Consider the following 23088-nt stretch of genomic DNA (forward strand, 5'->3'; position numbering starts at 1 on the left):
GAGGCTCACTACGCTCGCCACGCAGCGGTCACATAACTACATCCCTTATTACTTATAATGCTCCGTTTCATGTTAGGTAACAACAACATTGTTGTTGTTGTTATATTTTTAATAAAATTCTGTCAGCCTTGAGTTTGTCTGTGTTTGATTAATATTAACCTGTGAGGGTTCGACATGGAGCTTATTAGTAATTCATTTTCCCCCATCCACTTTTATGTCATTGTTTAGCAAGCCGCATGACTAAACAGATTGCAAAAACATGTTTGCAGTGAGCCAGGAAATGCCCTTGTGACTGGTTTAATTAGAGTCCTGTTTAAAGGGAAGAGTGTTTTAAAATCAGTAGTGTATATAATCATCAGAAAATCTACTCCTAAATAGGCATTATGTTCTCCCACAAACATTGGTGACTGAAAGGTCCTAAACCTGCTAAAGTTGGACTATTTGCATGAGTTATGTAATAGACTACAAATTATTTTTGGTATAAAAGGGGGGGGTGGAGGGGCTATTCTTTGGTCAGTAAAATGTAGGCATATGTCGGTTTATCTGCTTGTTTGCATTTATTGTGCGTGAGAGCTGCCACGCTTCATTATAGTATAATAAAATATTAGCGACTAGTTTGTACAGGTTGAGTATCCCATATCCAAATATTCCGACATACAGAATTTTGGAGAGAAAGTGAGATAGTGAAACCTTTGTTTTCTGATAGGTCAATGTACACAAACTTTGTTTAATACACAGTTATTAAAAATATTGTATTACATGACCTTCAGGCTGTGTGTATAAGGTGTATATGAAACATAAATGCATTCTGTGCTTAGACTTGGGTCCCATCGCCATGATATCTCATTATGGTATGCAATTATTCCAAAATACGGAAAAATCCAATATCCAAAATACTTCTGGTCCCGAGCATTTTGGATAAGGGATACTATACCTGTACTGTAAATGAAAATATTACACTGTCTATGTCGACAACTGTATGTGTCCATCTAAACAACGGTATGTCCTTGTTTATTTCTCTTTTAAATTCTGTGTTTTCCCAAGTGGGAATGGCATAGTGATGATACAAGATGTCATGTCATACCTTACCAAATTTAACATGGCAATCAGGAAAGTGAGAATGCTCTGCTTAGGAAGCACTATACACCCCCATCCACCGTATTCACTTATATTGTTGACCAGGGCACATCTCCTACCAGTCATCAAGCGTCCGGACTGCTCAATTCTCAAAGAAGTTAATGAAATCCACCAGTCTGGTAATCCAGGAAAACATTCCAAAATGTGGGATTCTTTGGGACATTCCAGTAGAGAAGGTAAGTATGCATCCCTTACATGCCCATCAGACTCTCCCATGTGCCCCCCCCCCCCCCACCTCCCATATATTTACACAAATTTCATATATTTACAGCTGTATCCAGCAGACAATGGTGGTGAGGAAGGAGAAAAAGCTGCATTCCCTCTTCCTCCTCTGATTGGTTGTGCTGTGGGACCACCATGTATGTAGTTTGCAGAGAGGGTCACATGATGTGAAAGCAAGCTGTGCATCAATAGTCTTTTATTCTCTACTTTATACCAAAGCAGAGAATAAATATCTGATTTAGAAGCAGCCATCTGGGGAATAATCTGTCCTTGCCAGCAGCTGCAGCTGGGAGCATCATTTAAGTTTAAAGAACCACAGGGTGGCCACCACTACCTTAGTGGATTTTAATACACAAAGAACACTTACAGTGAACATCTGACTGAATGGCAGAGCAATACATTTTCTAACTGACTTGTGCTAAAATACAGACACATGGTTCTACTGAAAAAAACTATTAACTCAAGTGTATCCTGACTGATAGACTAAAGGCCCATACACATTTAGCGATCTAGTAAACGATAGCGCTCATTTTCCACCTCCTGAGGGATATCGTTTACTATGTCGCCCAGTGTGTATGCAGCGGACGACGGCCAGTGTACAGCCCCGCAGGTCGTTAATAACCCTCTGTGTCGGCCATACCTGCAGCACAATTTGGACTCATCGCCCAAAGCTGCGTGTACAGCCCTGCTGCGACATGATGTCACTGTGTAATATCACTATAGATATCGCACAATGTGTGCCCGCAGAACACATCACCTAGTGTGTACCCACCTTAATTTCTCTGACGTCCTAGTGGATGCTGGGTACTCCGTAAGGACCATGGGGAATAGACGGGCTCCGCAGGAGACTGGGCACGCTTAAAAGAAAGATTAGGTACTATATCTGGTGTGCACTGGCTCCTCCCTCTATGCCCCTCCTCCAGACCTCAGTTAGAATCTGTGCCCGGCCAGAGCTGGTTGCACACTAGGGGCTCTCCTGAGCTCACTAGAAAAGAAAGTATTTGTTAGGTTTTTTATTTTCAGTGAGATCGTCCGTTCCCGGAGCCGCGCCGCCGTCCCCCTTGCAGAGCCAGAAGACGGAAGATAAAGATGAAAAACGGCGGCTGAAGACTCCTGTCTTCATTAAGGTAGCGCACAGCACTGCAGCTGTGCGCCATTGCTCCCATAGCACACCACACACTCCGGTCACTGTTGGGTGCAGGGGGGGGGGGGGGCGCGCCCTGGGCAGCAATTAGTTTACCTTTTTGGCACAAATAGCACATAATACAGTGTATAACACTGTATATGTGCAAAAAACCCCGCCATTAACATTATAAAACGCGGGAGAAGCCCGCCGCTGAGGGGGCGGGGCTATCTTCCTCAGCACAGCCAGCGCCATTCTCTCTTCACAGCTCCGCTGGAAGGACGCTCCCCAGGCTCTCCCCTGCAGTATCCAGTACAACAAGGGTAAAAAAGAGAGGGGGGGCACATAAATTTAGGCGCAATTTGTGTTAATAAGCAGCTATTGGGAAAAATCACTCAGTATAGTGAAAATCCCTGTGTTATATAGTGCTGTGGTGTGTGCTGACATACTCTCTCTCTGTCTCCCCAAAGGACTATCCCTGTGTGTGTGCGGTGTGTCGGTACGGCTGTGTCGACATGTTTGATGAGGAGGGCTACGTGGAGGCGGAGCAGGAGCCGATAAGTGTGATGTCGCCCCCTACGGGGCCGACACCGGAGTGGATGGATATGTGGAAGGTATTAACCGACAGTGTCAACTCTTTTTACATAAAAGGTTCGATGACGTAACAGCCTTGGGACAGCCGGCATCTCAGCCCGCGCCTGCCCAGGTGTCTCAGAGGCCATCAGGGGCTCAAAAACGCCCGCTAGCTCAGATGGCAGACACAGATGTCGACACGGAGTCTGACTCCAGTGTAGACGAGGATGAGACAAATGTACAGTCCACAAGGGCCATCCGATGCATGATTACGGCAATGAAAAATGTGTTGCACATTTCTGACATTAACCCGGTTACCACTAAAAAGGGTATTATGTTTGGGGAGAAAAAGCAGCCAGTGACTTTTCCCCCATCTGATGAATTAAATGAATTGTGTGAAGAAGCGTGGTGTTCCCCGGATAAGAAACTAGTGATTTCTAAGAGGTTACTGATGGCGTACCCTTTCCCGCCAACGGATAGGTTACGCTGGGAGACATCCCCTAGGGTGGACAAGGCGCTAACACGCTTATCTAAAAGGCCGCCCTAAAGGAGCCTGCGGATAGAAAGCAGGAAGCAATCCTGAAGTCTGTATATACACACTCAGGTACTATACTGAGACCTGCTATTGCTTCAGCATGGATGTGTAGTGCTGCAGCAGCATGGTCTGATACCCTGTCAGACAACATTGATACCCTCGACAGGGATGCTATTTTGCTAACCATAGAGCATATAAAGGACGTCGTCTTGTATATGAGGGATGCACAGAGGGACATTTGCCGGCTGGCATCTAGAATTAATGCAATGTCCATTTCTGCCAGGAGAGTATTATGGACTCAGCAGTGGACAGGTGATGCTAATTCTAAAAGGCACATGGAGGTTTTGCCTTATAAGGGTGAGGAATTGTTTGGGGACGGTCTCTCGGATTTCGTATCCACAGCAACAGCTGGGAAGTCGACTTTTTTACCTCAGGTTCCCTCACAGCCTAAGAAAGCACCGTATTATCAAGTACAGTCCTTTCGGCTTCAGAAAGGCAAACGGGTCAGAGGCGCATCTTTTCTGCCCAGAGGCAGGGGTAGAGGAAAAAAGCTGCACCAGACAGCCAGTTCCCAGGAACAAAAATCCTCCCCTGCTTCCACTAAGTCCACCGCATGACGCTGGGGCTCCACAGGTGGAGCCAGGTGCGGTGGGGGCGCGTCTCCGGAACTTCAGCGACCAGTGGGTTCGCTCACAGGTGGATCTCTGGGTTCTACAAGTGGTATCTCAGGGATACAAGCTGGAGTTCGAGGCGACTCCCCCTCGCCGTTACCTCAAATCAGCCTTGCCAGCGGCTCCCAGGGAAAGGGAGGTAGTACTGGCGGCTATTCACAAGCTGTACCTTCAGCTGGTGATAATCAAGGTTCCCCTCCTTCAACAGGGACGGGGTTACTATTCCACAATGTTTGTGGTACCGAAACCAGACGGTTCGGTGAGACCCATTCTAAATTTAAAATCCTTGAACACTTATGTAAGCAAGTTCAAGTTCAAAATGGAATCGCTCAGGGCGGTTATTGCAAGCCTGGAAGAGGGGGATTTTATGGTGTCGCTGGACATCAAGGACGCTTATCTGCATGTCCCCATTTACCCACCTCACCAGGAGTACCTCAGGTTTGTGGTACAGGACTGTCATTACCAATTCCAGACGTTGCCGTTTGGTCTGTCCACGGCACCGAGGGTATTTACCAAGGTAATGGCCGAAATGATGTTACTCCTTCGGAAGAAGGGAGTTATAATTATCCCGTACTTGGACGATCTCCTTATAAAGGTGAGGTCCAAGGAGCAGTTGTTAGTCAACGTAGCACTATCTCGGGAAGTGCTGCAACAGCACGGCTGGATTCTGAATATCCCAAAGTCGCAGCTGATTCCTGCGACGCGTCTGCTGTTCTTGGGCATGATTCTGGACACAGAACAGAAGAAAGTGTTTCTCCCGGTGGAGAAGGCCCAGGAATTGTCATCTCTGGTCAGGGACCTCCTGAAACCAAAACAGGTGTCGGTGCATCACTGCACGCGAGTCCTGGGAAAGATGGTAGCTTCTTACGAAGCAATTCCCTTCGGCAGGTTCCATGCAAGGATCTTTCAGTGGGATCTGTTAGACAAGTGGTCCGGATCGCATCTTCAGATGCATCGGCTGATCACCCTGTCCCCGAGGGCCAGGGTGTCTCTGCTGTGGTGGCTGCAGAGTGCTCATCTTCTCGAGGGCCGCAGATTCGGCATACAGGACTGGGTCCTTGTGACCACGGATGCAAGCCTCCGAGGTTGGGGGGCAGTCACTCAGGGAAGGAACTTCCATGGACAGTGGTCAAGTCAGGAGACTTCCCTTCACATAAATATTCTGGAACTAAGGGCCATTTACAACGCCCTGAGTCAAGCAGAACCCCTGCTTCAAAACCAACCGGTGCTGATTCAGTCAGACAACATCACGGCGGTCGCCCATGTAAACCGCCAGGGCGGCACAAGAAGCAGGATGGCAATGGCAGAAGCCACAAGGATTCTTCGATGGGCGGAGAATCACGTGCTAGCACTGTCAGCAGTGTTCATTCCGGGAGTGGACAACTGGGAAGCAGACTTCCTCAGCAGGCACGACCTCCACCCGGGAGAGTGGGGACTTCATCCAGAAGTCTTCACGCTGATTGTAAATCGTTGGGAACGGCCACAGGTAGACATGATGGCGTCCCGCCTCAACAAAAAGCTAAAAAGATATTGCGCCAGGTCAAGGGACTCTCAGGCGATAGCTGTGGACGCCCTGGTGACACCGTGGGTGTACCAGTCGGTTTATGTGTTCCCTCCTCTTCCTCTCATACCCAAGGTACTGAGGATAATAAGAAAGAGAGGAGTAAGAACTATACTCCTCGTTCCGGATTGGCCAAGAAGAACTTGGTACCCAGAACTACAAGAAGTGATCTCAGAGGACCCATGGCCTCTGCCGCTCCGACAGGACCTGCTGCAGCAGGGGCGCTGTCTGTTCCAAGACTTACCGCGGCTGCGTTTGACGGCATGGCGGTTGAACGCCGGATCCTAACGGAAAAGGGCATTCCAGATGAAGTGATTCCTATGCTGATAAAAGCTAGGAAGGATGTGACAGCAAAACATTATCACCGCATATGGCGAAAATATGTTGCTTGGTGTGAGGCCAGGAAGGCCCCAACAGAGGAATTCCAGCTGGGTCGATTTCTGCACTTCCTACAGTCAGGAGTGACTATGGGCCTAAAATTGGGATCCATTAAAGTCCAGATTTCGGCCCTGTCTATTTTCTTTCAAAAAGAACTGGCTTCACTGCCTGAAGTTCAGACGTTTGTTAAGGGAGTGCTGCATATTCAGCCCCCTTTTGTGCCTCCAGTGGCACCTTGGGATCTCAACGTTGTGTTGGATTTCCTGAAATCACATTGGTTTGAGCCACTTAAGACCGTGGAGTTGAAGTATCTCACGTGGAAGGTAGTCATGCTGTTGGCCTTGGCCTCAGCTAGGCGTGTGTCAGAATTGGCGGCTTTGTCATGTAAAAGCCCATATCTGATTTTCCATATGGACAGGGCAGAATTGAGGACTCGTCCACAATTTCTCCCAAAGGTGGTGTCAGCGTTTCATTTGAACCAACCTATTGTGGTGCCTGCGGCTACTCGGGACTTGGAGGCTTCCAAGTTGCTGGACGTAGTCCGGGGCCTGAAAATCTACGTTTCCAGGACGGCTAGAGTCAGAAAAACTGACTTGCTATTTATCCTGCATGCACCCAACAAGCTAGGTGCTCCTGCTTCAAAGCAGACTATTGCTCGCTGGATCTGTAGCACGATTCAGCTTGCGCATTCTGCGGCTGGACTGCCGCATCCTAAATCAGTAAAAGCCCATTCCACGAGGATGGTGGGCTCTTCTTGGGCGGCTGCCCGAGGGGTCTCGGCTTTACAACTTTGCCGAGCTGCTACTTGGTCGGGTTCAAACACTTTTGCAAAATTCTACAAGTTTGATACCCTGGCTGAGGAGGACCTTGAGTTTGCTCATTCGGTGCTGCAGAGTCATCCGCACTCTCCCGCCCGTTTGGGAGCTTTGGTATAATCCCCATGGTCCTTACAGAGTACCCAGCATCCACTAGGACGTCAGAGAAAATAAGAATTTACTCACCGGTAATTCTATTTCTCGTAGTCCGTAGTGGATGCTGGGAGCCCGTCCCAAAGTGCGGACACTCTGCAACACATGTATATAGTTATTGCTTAACTAAAGGGTTATTGTTATGAGCCATCTGTTGACTGAGGCTCAGTTGTTGTTCATACTGTTAACTGGGTATAGTTATCACAAGTTGTACAGTGTGATTGGTGTGGCTGGTATGAGTCTTACCCTGGATTCCAAATCCTTTCCTAGTAATGTCAGCTCTTCCGGGTACAGTTTCCCTAACTGAGGTCTGGAGGAGGGGCATAGAGGGAGGAGCCAGTGCACACCAGATATAGTACCTAATCTTTCTTTTAAGAGTGCCCAGTCTCCTGCGGAGCCCGTCTATTCCCCATGGTCCTTACGGAGTACCCAGCATCCACTACGGACTACGAGAAATAGAATTACCGGTGAGTAAATTCTTTTTTTTTGGTGTTGGAACAAGTATTTCTGGTGCTTCTCTAGATTTCAAACAAAAGACAGTTTTTAACTGTAAAATTTGAAAAAAGCCGCCCATCCTTTTTAAAATAGCACTTGGTCCGCAAGAGTCACTCACATGTTCTTCCAAAGGAATCAGAAGTCCTGCTAAAGTATTTAGAAACTGATTTATTCATATAGCAAAGTCCTTAAAAATAATTTATTTTGTCTGAATATTAGTTTGTAAAATTAGGTTTGCTATTTATTGTTCTGCTAATTCATTTGAGAGCATCTGTGTTGGCTACTTGGCAGCCATTTTAATATCCATTCATCATTGACTTCATTATTAATTTACAAAACAGTCTGCATCCAGATAACAGACAGCAAATTCCCTTTTGTTGGAATGTGGTAGATGAAGTGTTTTACACTAGTATATCCTGTGAATGTCTGAAACCCTTTGGGCTAAATTCAGTAAACAGAGGGTATGGTGTCATTTAGAAGCTGCCAGAAACCGCCACAGATTGAAGGCTGTTTTCATATCTGATTGCTAGCCACCACTAAAGGGTGGTTTTGATTTCTAAATATAACATGCCTTCGATCCTCATTGTATTATAAATTACAATGGCATGTTCTATGGAAGCAGTTTCTAATGAAACCACTGTGGATTAGAAGATACTCATGTTCATAGTCATTTATTGGTGCTTTTATGAAGACAACATTCAACTGGCATTATTCTATTCATATGCATGTACTTTTGCTACTCTATTTGTTACATAAAGCACAATACAATTGTTATCATACAAACAGACAGCTGGATAATTTCACTTTTTTGGGTTTGTGAGGAGTTTAAGTGGGGAAGATGTCATTGTGAGCAGGTGTTTTTGTTTTTTCAAAGATGTCGTGTGTGTGGTGATTTTTAAAAAAAAAAAAATTTTTTATGTTTTTGTTTGTGTATTTGTGTTAAAGTCCAGCCATGACTGGTGAAAGACATCATAATCCTCTATAGCCCTATTGGAGGATATTCCTGACAATCAATCTTGCCTGTCAAAATCAATTCATTTACTTTGTCTCACCAGTCACACCTATCTGAGGCTAGTGTTGTGTTTTGGGTTTTTTTGTTTGTTTTTAGGGGTAGGTTTTACTGTGGTTTTCAAAGCTGCTGCTTGATAGATCCTTGGTTTCTGTTCTTTCCATGGTCTAAAACATCGATGGTGGTTTGATAATCTATTCTAAAGTGTGCTGTCTCTGCGGCTTTGCAGATTGATAAGCCGCCACAAAACATCTGGGATTTAGAACCCGCCACTTAGTAAATTAAGCCCTTTGTCTTCAAAACACTGGTACCTGATCCTAATAGCATTTTTAATTGTACATCACAATCTTGTTATAATTAAGCATCACTGACGATGATAAAAAAAAATGATCTGGTAAACACCCATATGAACTGTTTAATGTAAAGCTAGGTACAACCTACACGATGGGGCGATTTTATGTAACTATCGCATCACCATACACACTACACAATGGATCATCTGAAAACGAGACATATCGTTACATGATTCATGTAACAATAGTGTGTTGTCAATGAAATTGACCAGTTGGACGTGCAGAACATCCAATGGGATGATGCCACCATCTAATTTGTCAAACAATTAGTTTGTCTCCTAAACCAGTTTGTTGGCTATAACTCTTGTAATTGCAGAGGATTATGTTTTGCTTAAAACAAAAAACTTAAAATTATAAGTAGACTAGAAACTATAAACAAAAATAAGTTTACTTCTAGGTTGACCTTTAACCTGGAACACTGGTTCTGTGGCTGCTTAAAACCAGGTGAAATGCAGGCTTGTAGTCAGTCAGCCACAGAACCTGTGTAATTCATGAGTGTCCCAGGTTAAAGGGATAATATGGTCAGCCTAACTTAACCAATTGGTAAGAAGAAAAAATAATATACCCATATATGAAAAAACGTAAGCCCTGCACCATCAATTTTGACCAAAAATGAAAATTTCAAGTGTCCCGATTTTTGCTTTAAACTTTAGGTACGTATCCAAAATTTATCACCAAGGTGACAGAAGTTAATTCTGGTGCATGGTTTTCCAATGGGAGTCAGAATTGTGTATGGCACAAAAGAAATAATTAGAATCACCTGTGGATCTTTTGAAATGTGTCAGTGAATAATGAATACACCTGTGTACTTGCTAGGTGACCTGGAAATGTATTGGTGGTACAAGCTTTGGTCAGTCTGAGTAATAGCCTGTTCCGCAGCAAGGATTTACTGCAAGAGGAGAGGGCATGGTCCAGACAGTGCAGGGTTAAAATTACAAGAGAAATGAGATCCAAGATGGAGGAGATCTGGAAGGCAGGCATGGGAATGTTCAGGAATGTAATACTACATCGATCATCTGCATCGTGCCCAGATATCGATTGGGCCCTCCTTCTGCATGAACTGTTGTGGGTCAGAGGACCAAGTTTGGGAACCACTGATTTCGATCAAACTTAATAGCACATGCGTTTTTTTGTTATCAAAGCAAATGCTAATTTTACATTGCTTATTAGAGCTTACCTCATTACCGCATATTTGGCTAACTCCGATAGTCTCCCTGAAAGAGTATCAGATGTATTAAGTGTTTAGTGCTTCATACTTTCTACATAATTTATCTTTATCAGGGGAAGCAACCGCTGGAGTTGTGCAGAGTTCACTAGCTAAGTATAAAGGATCTTTTGGGTAATGTGTGTTCTGATATGTTTCGTGAAATTCATAAAATAATGCTATAGTGGCCTTCCTTTTTTAATTGACTGTAGACATCAGTTGAGGTGCCATATCTTGGTAATTGAAAATGTATTAGGGTTTGTATTTCACTGTACTTTATAACACTTTATTTTATTTGTTATTTTAGCTGTCGATTTTGATAAAATTTGGAAAGAACACTGTAAAGATGAAGAAAGACTTTGTGAATATGCTGCTGCAATGAAAAACTTAGCTGATAATCATTGGGCAAAGAAGTGCGAAGGAGAAGGACGAATTGAATGGTGCCTCGGGTAACTAGCACGTTGCACTTATTATATTGCGGAAATAGACTTGGCAATAAGGCTTTTCAATCTTCTTGTCCCTTGTGGATTTTGCTTGTTTAAGAAAAAGAAACATTTAAAGACTCTTAGAAAAAAATACTGTTTTTAATTAAATGACCATTTAGCATCCCTTAATAATTGTGCATCTTTTAGATGTATGTTATGTAGGAAAGATATGCTTCTAAGTACATTTTATTTTTTCTTATTCACAGTGTTTGTCAAGAATATTTCTTCAATGGTGGAAAGAGAAAAGCAATTGAAAAAGATGCAAGAAGAGCGATGCTAAATAACCACCAGCATCCTAGTTGTGACCAAGTACTTGTTTCTGGGCTTGATATTTCAAATGTCACCACCCCAAACCAAGAGTACGTATGCTTATGTATTCACCTAGTGGCTTTAATCAAGCATCTATCTATTTATCTCCGTCAAAACATTGTAGGCATACTTCCCAACTGTCCCGACTTTGGCAGATCAGTCTGTATTTTATGTCGTTACCATGTAGTCGGGACTCTTCACAGGGCTGTGTCTGGATATGTCTCAGTCATGGTGTCCTAGTGCAATGCATATTGTATTTCCTTCAGGGAGGGTGTGTCTTCAAATGCATCTTGAAGGGCTTGGTACACACTCAGGGAATATGAAATGCCTTTTCTGTGGCGCTGCACAGCAATAATACAGTGCTATGTGTTGGGAGGTATGGTGCAGGAGAGAGGTAGTAAATGAGTCCATGTCTTATGTCAGATTGACGTAGAGTGCTCGCCCTGGTTTTCTGAGGTACAGGTGGAATTACATGTGCACTGCTCCGATTTCATCTCTTATGTGGAATATGCTCTTGCCATTATATGCCTGACCCACACCCCTACTCTCCCAGAATGTTTGGGAAGCTACAACGTATCGAGGAGTCCTCACAGACTCCCTGCAATGTAAACCTCTTTCTTATGTGTGTGAAATAGACAGGCCATAAGGAAATGATTTGTGTATGTTCCTCTTTGTTATTTAAAAAAAAAAATAATAACAGGAATATATTTTCTCTAACGTCCTAAGTGGATGCTGGGGACTCCGTAAGGACCATGGGGATTAGCGGCTCCGCAGGAGACTGGGCACAACTATAAAGAAAGCTTTTAGACTACTGGTGTGCACTGGCTCCTCCCACTAAGACCCTCCTCCAGACCTCAGTTAGATTCTTGTGCCCGGCTGAGCTGGATGCACACTAGGGGCTCTCCTGAGCACCTAGAAAGAAAGTATATTTAGGTTTTTTATTTTCAGTGAGATCTGCTGGCAACAGACTCACTGCAGCGAGGGACTAAGGGGAGAAGAAGCGAACCTACCTAACAGGTGGTAGTTTGGGCTTCTTAGGCTACTGGACACCATTAGCTCCAGAGGGATCGACCGCAGGACCCGACCTTGGTATTCGTTCCCGGAGCCGCGCCGCCGTCCCCCTTACAGAGCCAGAAGCACGAAGAAGGTCCGGAAAATCGGCGGCAGAAGACTTCGGTCTTCACCAAGGTAGCGCACAGCACTGCAGCTGTGCGCCATTGCTCCTCATGTACACCTCACACTTCGGTCACTGATGGGTGCAGGGCGCTGGGGGGGGGGGCGCCCTGAGGGCAATAAATAACACCTTGGCTGGCAAAATATACATCATATATAGTCCTAGAGGCTATATAGATGTAAAATTACCCCTGCCAGTATTACAGAAAAAGCGGGAGAAAGTCCGACGAAAAGGGGGCGGGGCTTCTCCCTCAGCACACTGGCGCCATTTTTTCCTCACAGTTCCGCTGGAAGGAAGCTCCCTGGCTCTCCCCTGCAGTCTGAATACTACAGAAGGGTAAAAAAGAGAGGGGGGGCACTAAATTTAGGCGCAGTATAGATATTTTATATATATATATATATATATATATATATATATATATATATATATATATATAAAAAAGCAGCTATAGGGAAAACACTCATTGATAGTGGGATCCCAGTGTTATATAGCGCTCTGGTGTGTGCTGGCATACTCTCTCTCTGTCTCCCCAAAGGGCTTTGTGGGGTCCTGTCCTCTGTCAGAGCATTCCCTGTGTGTTTGCGGTGTGTCGGTACGGCTGTGTCGACATGTTAGATGAGGAGGCTTATGTGGAGGCGGAGCAGATGCCTGTTAATGTGATGTCACCCCCTGCGGGGTCGACACCTGAGTGGATGGTGCTGTGGAAGGAATTACGTGATAGTGTCGACTCCTTACATAAAAGGTTTGACGACATACCAAATGTGGGACAGCCGGCTTCTCAGCCTGTGCCTGCCCAGGAGTCTCAAAAACCATCAGGGGCTCTAAAACGCCTGCTACCTCAGATGGTTGACACAGATGTCGACACGGATACTGATTCCAGTGTCGACGACGAAGAGACTAATGTAACTTCCAGTAGGGCCACACGTTACATGATTGAGGCAATGAAAAATGTGTTGCACATTTCTGATGTTACCCCCGGTACCACAAAAAAGGGTATAATGTTTGGAGAGAAAAAACTACCAGTAGCTTTTCCTCCATCTGAAGAGTTAAATGAAGTGTGTGAAGAAGCGTGGGCTTCCCCTGATAAAAAGCTGGTAATTTCTAAGAGGTTACTAATGGCGTACCCTTTCCCGCCAGAGGATAGGTCACGCTGGGAAACATCCCCTAGGGTGGATAAAGCGCTCACACGCTTGTCAAAGAAGGTGGCACTACCGTCTCCGGATACGGCCGCCCTGAAGGAATCTGCTGATAGAAAGCAGGAGGCTATCCTGAAATCTATATATACACACACAGGTGTTATACTGAGACCGGCTATATCTTCAGCCTGGATGTGCAGTGCTGCTGCTGCGTGGTCAGATTCCCTGTCAGAAAATATAGATACCCTAGACAGGGACACTATTTTGCTAAACGTAGAGCATAATATAAAAGACGCACTTTTATACATGAGGGATGCACAGAGGGATATTTGCCGGCTGGCATCCAAAATTAGTGCAATGTCCATTTCTGCCAGGAGAGGGTTATGGACTCGGCAGTGGACAAGTGATGCAGATTCCAAACGACACATGGAAGTTCTGCCTTATAAGGGTGAGGAATTGTTCGGGGATGGTCTCTCGGACCTCGTTTCCACAGCAACAGCTGGGAAGTCTACATTTTTGCCCCATGTTCCCTCACAACCAAAGAAAGCACCGTATTATCAGGTACAGTCCTTTCGGCCCAATAGGGGCAAGCGGGTTAAAGGCGCGTCCTTTCCGCCCAGAGGCAGAGGTAGAGGGAAAAAGCTGCAGCATACAGCCAGTTCCCAGGAGCAAAAGTCCTCCCCTGCTTCTTCTAAGTCCACAGCATGACGCTGGGGCTCCACAGGCGGAGCCAGGTACGGTGGGGGCCCGTCTCAAAAATTTCAGCGATCAGTGGGCTCGCTCACGGGTGGATCCCTGGATCCTTCAAATAGTATCTCAGGGGTACAAATTGGAATTCGAGACATCTCCCCCCCGCCGTTTCCTCAAATCTGCCTTGCCAACCACTCCCTCAGGCAGGGAGGCAGTGTTACAGGCAATTCAAAAGCTGTATTCACAACAAGTGATAGTAAAGGTGCCCCTACTTCAACAAGGAAGGGGTTACTATTCCACAATGTTTGTGGTACCGAAACTGGACGGTTCGGTGAGACCCATTTTAAATTTGAAATCCTTGAACACATATATAAAAAAATTCAAGTTCAAGATGGAATCGCTCAGGGCGGTTATTGCAAGCCTGGATGAGGGAGATTACATGGTATCGCTGGACATCAAGGATGCTTACCTACATGTCCCCATTTACCATCCTCACCAGGAGTACCTCAGGTTTGTGATACAAGATTGTCATTACCAATTCCAGACGTTGCCGTTCGGTCTCTCCACGGCTCCGAGGGTCTTTACCAAGGTAATGGCGGAAATGATGATACTCCTTCGAAGGAAGGGAGTTTTAATTATCCCGTACTTGGACGATCTCCTGATAAAGGCGAGGTCCAGAGAGCAGTTGTTGGTAGGGGTAGCACTATCTCGGGAAGTGCTACAACAGCACGGCTGGATTCTAAACATTCCAAAGTCACAGCTGGTCCCTAGGACACGCCTGCTGTTCCTAGGGATGGTTCTGGACACAGAACAGAGAAAAGTGTTTGTTTCTCCCGGAGGAAAAGACCAAGGAGCTGTCATTTCTAGTCAGAGGCCTCCTAAAACCAAAACAGGTGTCGGTGCATCATTGCACGCGGATCCTGGGAAAAATGGTAGCTTCCTACGAAGCGATTCCATTCGGCAGGTTTCATGCAAGAACCTTTCAGTGGGACCTGTTGGACAAGTGGTCCGGATCGCATCTTCAAATGCATCGTCTGATAACCCTGTCTCCGAGGACAAGGGTGTCTCTGCTGTGGTGGCTGCAGAGTGCTCATCTTCAAGAGGGCCGCAGATTCGGCATACAGGACTGGGTCCTGGTGACCACGGATGCCAGCCTTCGAGGCTGGGGAGCAGTCATACAGGGAAGAAACTTCCAAGGACTATGGTCAAGTCAGGAGACTTCCCTGCACATAAATATTCTGGAACTAAGGGCCATTTACAATGCCCTGTCAGGCAAAACCCCTGCTTCAAAACCAGCCGGTACTGATCCAGTCAGACAACATCACGGCGGTCGCCCATGTAAATCGACAGGGCGGCACGAGAAGCAGGACGGCGATGGCAGAAGCCACAAGGATTCTCCGATGGGCGGAAAATCACGTGTTAGCACTGTCAGCAGTGTTCATTCCGGGAGTGGACAACTGGGAAGCAGACTTCCTCAGCAGGCACGACCTCCACCCGGGAGAGTGGGGACTTCATCCAGAAGTCTTTCAAATGATTGTAAACCAGTGGGAAAAACCACAGGTGGACATGATGGCGTCCCGCCTAAACAAAAAGCTAGAAAAATATTGCGCCAGGTCGAGAGACCCGCAGGCGATAGCTGTGGACGCTCTGGTAACACCGTGGGTGTACCGATCGGTTTATGTGTTCCCTCCTCTTCCTCTCATACCAAAGGTACTGAGGATAATAAGGAGAAGAGGAGTAAGAACTATACTCATTGTTCCGGATTGGCCAAGAAGAGCGTGGTATCCGGAACTTCAAGAAATGATGTCAGAGGACCCATGGCCTCTACCGCTCAGACAAGACCTGCTGCAGCAGGGGCCCTGTCTGTTCCAAGACTTACCGCGGCTGCGTTTGACGGCATGGCGGTTGAACACCGGATCCTGAAGGAAAAGGGCATTCCGGAGGAAGTCATTCCTACGCTGATAAAAGCTAGGAAAGAAGTAACCGCAAACCATTATCACCGCATATGGCGTAAATATGTTGCGTGGTGTGAGGCCAGGAAGGCTCCAACGGAAGAATTTCAGCTGGGCCGGTTCCTGCACTTCCTACAGTCAGGGGTGACTATGGGCCTTAAATTGGGTTCCATTAAGGTCCAGATTTCGGCTCTTATCGATTTTCTTCCAGAGAGAACTGGCTTCACTACCTGAAGTTCAAACTTTTGTTAAGGGAGTGCTGCATATTCAGCCCCCTTTTGTGCCTCCAGTGGCACCTTGGGATCTCAACGTGGTGTTGGATTTCCTAAAGTCACATTGGTTTGAGCCACTGAAAACCGTGGATTTGAAATATCTCACGTGGAAAGTGGTCATGTTGTTGGCCTTGGCTTCGGCCAGGCGTGTTTCAGAATTGGCGGCTTTGTCATGTAAAAGCCCTTATCTGATTTTCCATATGGATAGGGCAGAATTGAGGACTCGTCCCCAGTTTCTCCCCAAAGTGGTATCAGCTTTTCATCTGAACCAACCTATCGTGGTGCCTGCGGCTACAAATAACTTGGAGGCTTCAAAGTTGTTGGATGTAGTCAGGGCCCTAAAAATTTATGTTTCCAGGACAGCTGGAGTCAGGAAGACTGACTCGCTCTTTTATCCTGTATGCGCCCAACAAGTTGGGTGCACCTGCTTCTAAGCAGACTATTGCTCGCTGGATCTGTAGTACGATTCAGCTTGCACATTCTGCGGCTGTGCTGCCGCATCCTAAATCAGTGAAATCCCATTCCACGAGGAAAGTGGGCTGCTCTTGGGCGGCTGCCCGAGGGGTCTCGGCTCTTCAACTTTGCCGAGCTGCGACTTGGTCAGGGGCAAACACGTTTGCAAAATTCTACAAATTTGATACCCTGGCTGAGGAGGACCTTGAGTTCTCTCATTCGGTGCTGCAGAGTCATCCGCACTCTCCCGCCCGTTTGGGAGCTTTGGTATAATCCCCATGGTCCTTACGGAGTCCCCAGCATCCACTTAGGACGTTAGAGAAAATAAGAATTTACTCACCGGTAATTCTATTTCTCATAGTCCGTAGTGGATGCTGGGCGCCCATCCCAAGTGCGGATTGTCTGCAATACTTGTATATAGTTATTGCTTAACTAAAGGGTTATTGTTGAGCTATCTGTTGAGAGGCTCAGTTGTTATCATGCTGTTAACTGGGTATTGTATCACGAGTTATACGGTGTGATTGGTGTGGCTGGTATGAGTCTTACCCGGGATTCAAAATCCTTCCTAATTGTGTCAGCTCTTCCGGGCACAGTATCCTAACTGAGGTCTGGAGGAGGGTCTTAGTGGGAGGAGCCAGTGCACACCAGTAGTCTAAAAGCTTTCTTTATAGTTGTGCCCAGTCTCCTGCGGAGCCACTAATCCCCATGGTCCTTACGGAGTCCCCAGCATCCACTACGGACTATGAGAAATAGAATTACCGATGAGTAAATTCTTATTTTACATGTTAAGTTGGTGGTACAGTTGTTTGCTGCTTCTGTAAGCCACCAGAAGGCATCAGCATCACTGAGAATAATTATAGTAGCAGTGTACACAGCAGTGTTATCAACCAACAGTAATATGTTGGTGTAAAGTACCTGGGTATATTTTAGGGTTCAGGATCGCATAGATGAGACCACCAGGAACATACAACTGTATCTTGATAATATTATGCACCAATATCTCTAAATGATAACTTAACTTTCTGCTGCGGGGTACACTGGGCTTCACAGGGAATGACATTGGGGTGTTAGAGTAGGATCTTGATCCGAGGCACCAACAAGCTCAAAGCTTTGACTTTCTTCCCAGAATGCCTAGCACCGCCGCCTCTATAACCCCGCCTCTGTGCACAGGAACTCAGTTTTGTAGTTGGTGCCATGCAGCAAACGGGCATACAACAGGGGGGCTGCACCAGCAGCCCTGAGAAGAAGCTTTTAATGAAAAATGAAGACTTCAAGGGCTGCAGCAGAGACACTGACTCTGTTATATGTCAGTCAGACATCTCCTGCTGTAGCTCCATCACCTCCCTCAGCAGCGCTGTATACTCCCGCGCCCTGGTTGCCGGGTACTTACAGCGGAGGCGCCGATTTCTTCCAGTTAGTCACACACACTACCGCTGTTCTCCTGGATCGCGTGGCTGCACTCAGGGAGGAGGTAAGTGGATCCCCTCGGTGGGACCCACTGTAAATCGCGATCCCGCGCGGCATGGACACTGTGGCAGTACAGGGACCCCACTAGACCACCAGGGCAAGGGCACAGGTCGGTTTCCTCTCATAAACCGTTTTTATATACCCACAGTACCCGGTGGTGAAGTCCAGCAGGGGGATAAGGCTTTGACCTGTAGCCCCTCCCCCAGCCCCAGGGCGCCATTTAGAGTAAATGTTCCCACCCTGGAGCTGCATCTCTCTCTCTCCCTGTCAGCGTTTGGGCGCCATTATAACAAGCTGAGCTGATCTCGGGACTGTTTGGGCAAATCCTCCTCTGTATAGCCGCCTGCATGTCAGCGCTGTGCATTTTACAGGACACTTAAGTATTCTACATGTCTGCTGACAGTGTTAGTTAAGAAAGAGTGCATTTAGTCAGGGTTATATAGTACAAGTACCCTGTGATGCACATCCACTATTTATTGCGCATTGATATATACATTGAATGTATAGCTATACTTAGTACTACTTCGTATTGCTAGTCCAGTGCAGTTTGATTGCATGTCATAATTTCTGCATTGTGTAATGTGACTGTGTGTGCATATAGCTGTTGTGTGACCTCCATTTTGTGTATCTCGCTCAGATTGCTATCCTTATATTCTATAACCTGAGGGGGCTAAGGGGGTCATTCCGACCCGCTCGCTGCAGTTTGTCGCAGCGATCGGGTCGTAACTGCGCATGCGCCGGCGCCGCAGTGTGCCGGCGCATGGCAGCTTTCGTTACCTAGCGGACGCTTCTGAGACAGAGGCGGTAGCTAGGCGGGAGGGGACTGAACGGCGGCGTTAAGCCACTGTTTAGGGGGAGCAGTCCGGCCAACACAGGCGTGGCCGGACCGTTGCGGGGTCGGGCCGCGGCGGCTGCGTCACGTGTCACGCAACCGCTGCGGCCAGCGGGAGCGACGAGCAACTCCCGGCCAGTTGCAGGAGCTGCGCTGGCCGGGAGTTACTTCTCAAATACAAAGGCGATGCTTTTGTATTTGTGCGGGGGGGCCGTCACTGACATGCGGGGCGGACTAGCCCTGTGCTGGGTGTCCCCCCACATGTCTGAGTTAACGATCGCAGCTGTGCTAAATTTAGCACAGCTACGATCAACTCGGAATGACCCCCTAAGTGCGTCGGGTTTATCATTTAATATAGGTGTTTCATAAGATATACTCAGTGTGTATTTTTCTCTGTGAATTTTAGTCACCGTATACCTCTTGAATTCCCTGTTTGTGCTGTTACACTGCACAGGGGGTTCTTGTCAGGTATTGTGCTGCTGATATTGTACTGGGTTGCCCTGCATTGAGCTTTTGGATATGTCAGCTACAAGGGGCAACGGAGCTGGGGCTGATCCCACATTGTGTGGTGGTGACGCTGCAGACACATTTGAGGAAAATATAGCATCTGATGGTTCTGGTTCTGGGGGCTCCTTACCCCCCAGTGGGATCGTAGCAACAGGGGTTCAAAATGACCTGCCTTGGGCTACTTTCTCCACGCTTTTGAATACGCTGGTAACTAGATTAATGCTCCCTATGGGACCTCCTGTGCCGGTACAACCGCTTGTGGTCCCCGCGGTTAACCCGCCATGGGCAGATCAACTGTCTACTCAGTTACAGCAATTGAACCAATCACTGACTACTCAGAAGACTAACCCTCACCCGCCTAAGACCAAGGGGTCCTCTAAGCGGCCATTACTTCCTCACAATCCACCAACGTCCCAGACACCTCGTCTGATGAGGATGGCATTTATACTGACCCCACAGATTCTGATCCTGACTCATCTGATGGGGAATCTGCTTCACAGGTGGATGTTCCTGACTTGTTGGAGGCTATCAGGCTCATTCTTCTAATTACTGATGACCCGGAGCCTGATGCTGCCCCTAAGAAACTGGACGGATTTAAACGTCAGAAAGTGGTTTAATGAGTTTTACCTCATTCTGACTATTTAGTTGACATACGTCAGGAGTCCTGGGAAAATCCGGGAAAGAAATTCACGCCTCACATGAAGATGCTGGCTCGCTATCCCCTCGCTGCGGAGCTAAGTAAAAATTGGGAAACACCTCCTGCCAGTGGATTCGCAGGTGGCGCGGCTGGTGGTATCCTCAGCTCTGCCAGTAACTGAAAGAAAGAACCGACGGATAAGCGTGTGGAGGGTTGTTTAAAGGCAATTTACACCCTAGCAGGTGCTGCGCATCGGCCCACCATTGCAGCGACATGGGCTGCAGAGGCTATTGAAGCGTGGGTTCAGGAGTTGGAAGCTGAGATGTCTTCCAACGCTTCTGATCATGCTAGACAATGCTTATCGTATATTGAGGGGGTCATTCCGAGTTGTTCGCTCGTTGCCGATTTTCGCTATATTGCGATTAGTCGCTTACTGCGCATGCGCAAGGTTCGCAGAGCGCATGCGCTTAGTTATTTTACACAAAAGTTAGGTATTTTACTCAAGGCATAACGAGGATTTTTCATCGTTCTGTTGATCGTACTGTGATTGACAGGAAGTGGGTGTTTCTGGGCGGAAACTTGCCGTTTTCTGGGCGTGTGCGAAAAAACGCTGGCGTTTCTGGGAAAAACGCAGGAGTGTCTGAAGAAACGGGGGAGTGTCTGGGCGAACGCTGGGTGTGTTTGTGACGTCAAACCAGGAACGAAACTGACTGAACTGATCGCAATGGCTGAGTAAGTCTGGAGCTACTCAAACTGCTAAGAAATTTCTATTCGCAATTCTGCGATTCTTTCGTTCGCAATTCTGCTAAGCTAAGATACACTCCCAGAGGGCGGTGGCTTAGCGTGTGCAATGCTGCTAAAAGCAGCTAGCGAGCGAACAACTCTGAATGAGGGCCATTGTCACAGCTTCTCATTACATTAAAGAGGCGGCTTCTGCTGCCGGTATTCTGGCGGCCAAGGCTTCTACTGCGTCCATACTGACTCGCCGGATTCTCTGGTTACGGTCCTGGTCTGTGGATCTGGACTCTAAGAAAACCCTGGAGGTACTCCCTTTTAAGGGAGACATCCTTTTCGGAGAAGACCTCAACAAGATAGTGGCTGACTTAGCTTCTGCTAAAACAGCTTGTCTACCTAGTACTGCTACTTCTGTACCGAAGGCTAAGAGTACTTCCTTTTGCTCCTTTCATCCTTCAGGGAAAGCAAAGTGTCAGGCGTACCCGAAACAGGCTCACACTTCCAAATCCAGTAAGCCCAAACGGGCCTGGGCTGCCCGGTCAGCCTGCTTCCAAGACTGACAAGCCTGCCGCATGGCGGGGCGGGCCTCCCTCTGGGGGATCCCACGGTGGGGCGCCGACTTCTAGGGTATACCCAGGAATGGTTGAAGACCACTTCCGATGCCTGGGTACGGGAAGTTGTCACTCGAGGTTACGCCGTAACCTTCAAGAATCGTCTCCCTCATCGATTTTGCCCGACAAACGTCCCTTCGCATCAGGTGAAGGCAAAAACTCTACATTCGGTGGTACAGTCCCTCCTGGACACATGAGTGGTAGTACAGGTGCCTCTAACTCAGAGAGGCAAGTGGTACTATTCACCGCTGTTACTAGTCCCGAAACCGAATGGGTCCTCCCGGCCCATTCTCAACCATTTGTGAGGGTCTCCAAGTTTTGTATGGAAACTCTTCGCTCTGTTGTCCTGGCATTGGAACTTGGGGATTATATGGTCTCCCTGGACATACAGGATGCTTACCTGCATATTCCCACTGCAATGTCGCATCAGTAATACCTGAAGTTTGCGGTTGGCAACCTCCATTACCAATTTTGTGCGTTACATTTTGGTTTGACCACGGCTCCGCGAGTCTTCACCAAGGTCATGGCGGTAATGACGGCGGTATTCCGCCGTCAAGGGGTCAGGATCCTACCGTACTTGGACGACTTGTTGATCCTGGCAAATTCCCCAGAAGTTCTCCTACGCCATCTGGATCTGACCATCCAGTTTCTGCAAGCCAACGGGTGGCTCATCAACTGGAAGAAATCTTCCCTGGTCCCTGCTCAGAGCATGGTGCACCTGGGGGCATTGTTGGACACTCACAACCAGCGGTTGTTCTTGTCTCAGGAGAAAGTCCTGAAGCTTCAGGACAGGATTTGATGCTTCCTATCTCGTCCACAAGTGTCGATACATTCGGGGAAGCAAGTGCTAGGTCTCATGGTGTCGTCCTTCAACATGGTGGAGTACACTCCATTCCATTCCCACCCTCTACAGAAATTGATTCTTGCCAAGTGGGATGGCCTGCCTCACCGGATCAGGTCTCACATGATGTCCTTGTCTCCGGAGGTCCATCTGTCACTGAGCTGGTGGCTTCAGGACCAACGTTTGAGCAGGGGTCGTCCCTGCTGGATCTCCAACTGGGTCCTTCTGACAACGGATGCCAGTCTCAGACGTTGGGTCGCAGTGTTGGAGCAACACTCCCTTCATGGTCGGTGGACCAAGGAGGAGTCTCTCCTCCCGATAAACATTCTGGAACTGCAGGCGGTGTTCAATGCTCTGAACTTGGCCCAGCATTTAATACAGAACAGACCTGTTCAAGTACAGTATGACAACGCCACCACGGTGGCGTACATAAATCATCAAGGCGGCACTCGAAGCCACATGGCAATGAGGGAACTATCCAGAATTCTTCAGTGGGCAGAACGCCATCTGCCAGCCATATCGGCAGTGTTCATCCCGTGAGTCCTAAACTGGAATGCAGATTTACCCAGTCGTCGGGACGTACACGCTGGAGAGTGGAGCCTCCATCCAGAAGTATTTCAACTCCTAGTGGACAAGTGGGGCCTCCCAGATGTGGACCTGATGGCGTCTCGACACAATCACAAGGTTCTGGTCTTCGGAGCAAGGTCAAGGGATCCTCAAGCAGCATTCGTGGACGCTCTGGCAATTCCATGTAACTT

General features: G+C 47.3%; 1 protein-coding gene across 4 annotated transcripts in view; it reads left to right on the plus strand.

The window, feature by feature from the left end:
• Positions 1 to 23088, plus strand: part of BMT2 (base methyltransferase of 25S rRNA 2 homolog) — a 71601-nt gene that overhangs the window by 16827 nt on the left and 31686 nt on the right. For 3 of the 4 annotated variants that reach the window (XM_063927272.1, XM_063927269.1, XM_063927270.1), the window contains exons 2-3: positions 10537 to 10678; positions 10921 to 11073. In XM_063927272.1, the coding sequence (XP_063783342.1) occupies positions 10537 to 10678; positions 10921 to 11073 (295 nt within the window). Of the gene's footprint in view, positions 1 to 1206; positions 1314 to 1408; positions 1497 to 10536; positions 10679 to 10920; positions 11074 to 23088 lie in introns of those variants that run through there. The other variant, XM_063927271.1, reaches the window with a different exon arrangement.

Source organism: Pseudophryne corroboree, chromosome 6 (assembly GCF_028390025.1).
Source record: "Pseudophryne corroboree isolate aPseCor3 chromosome 6, aPseCor3.hap2, whole genome shotgun sequence".
NCBI lineage: Eukaryota > Metazoa > Chordata > Amphibia > Anura > Myobatrachidae > Pseudophryne > Pseudophryne corroboree.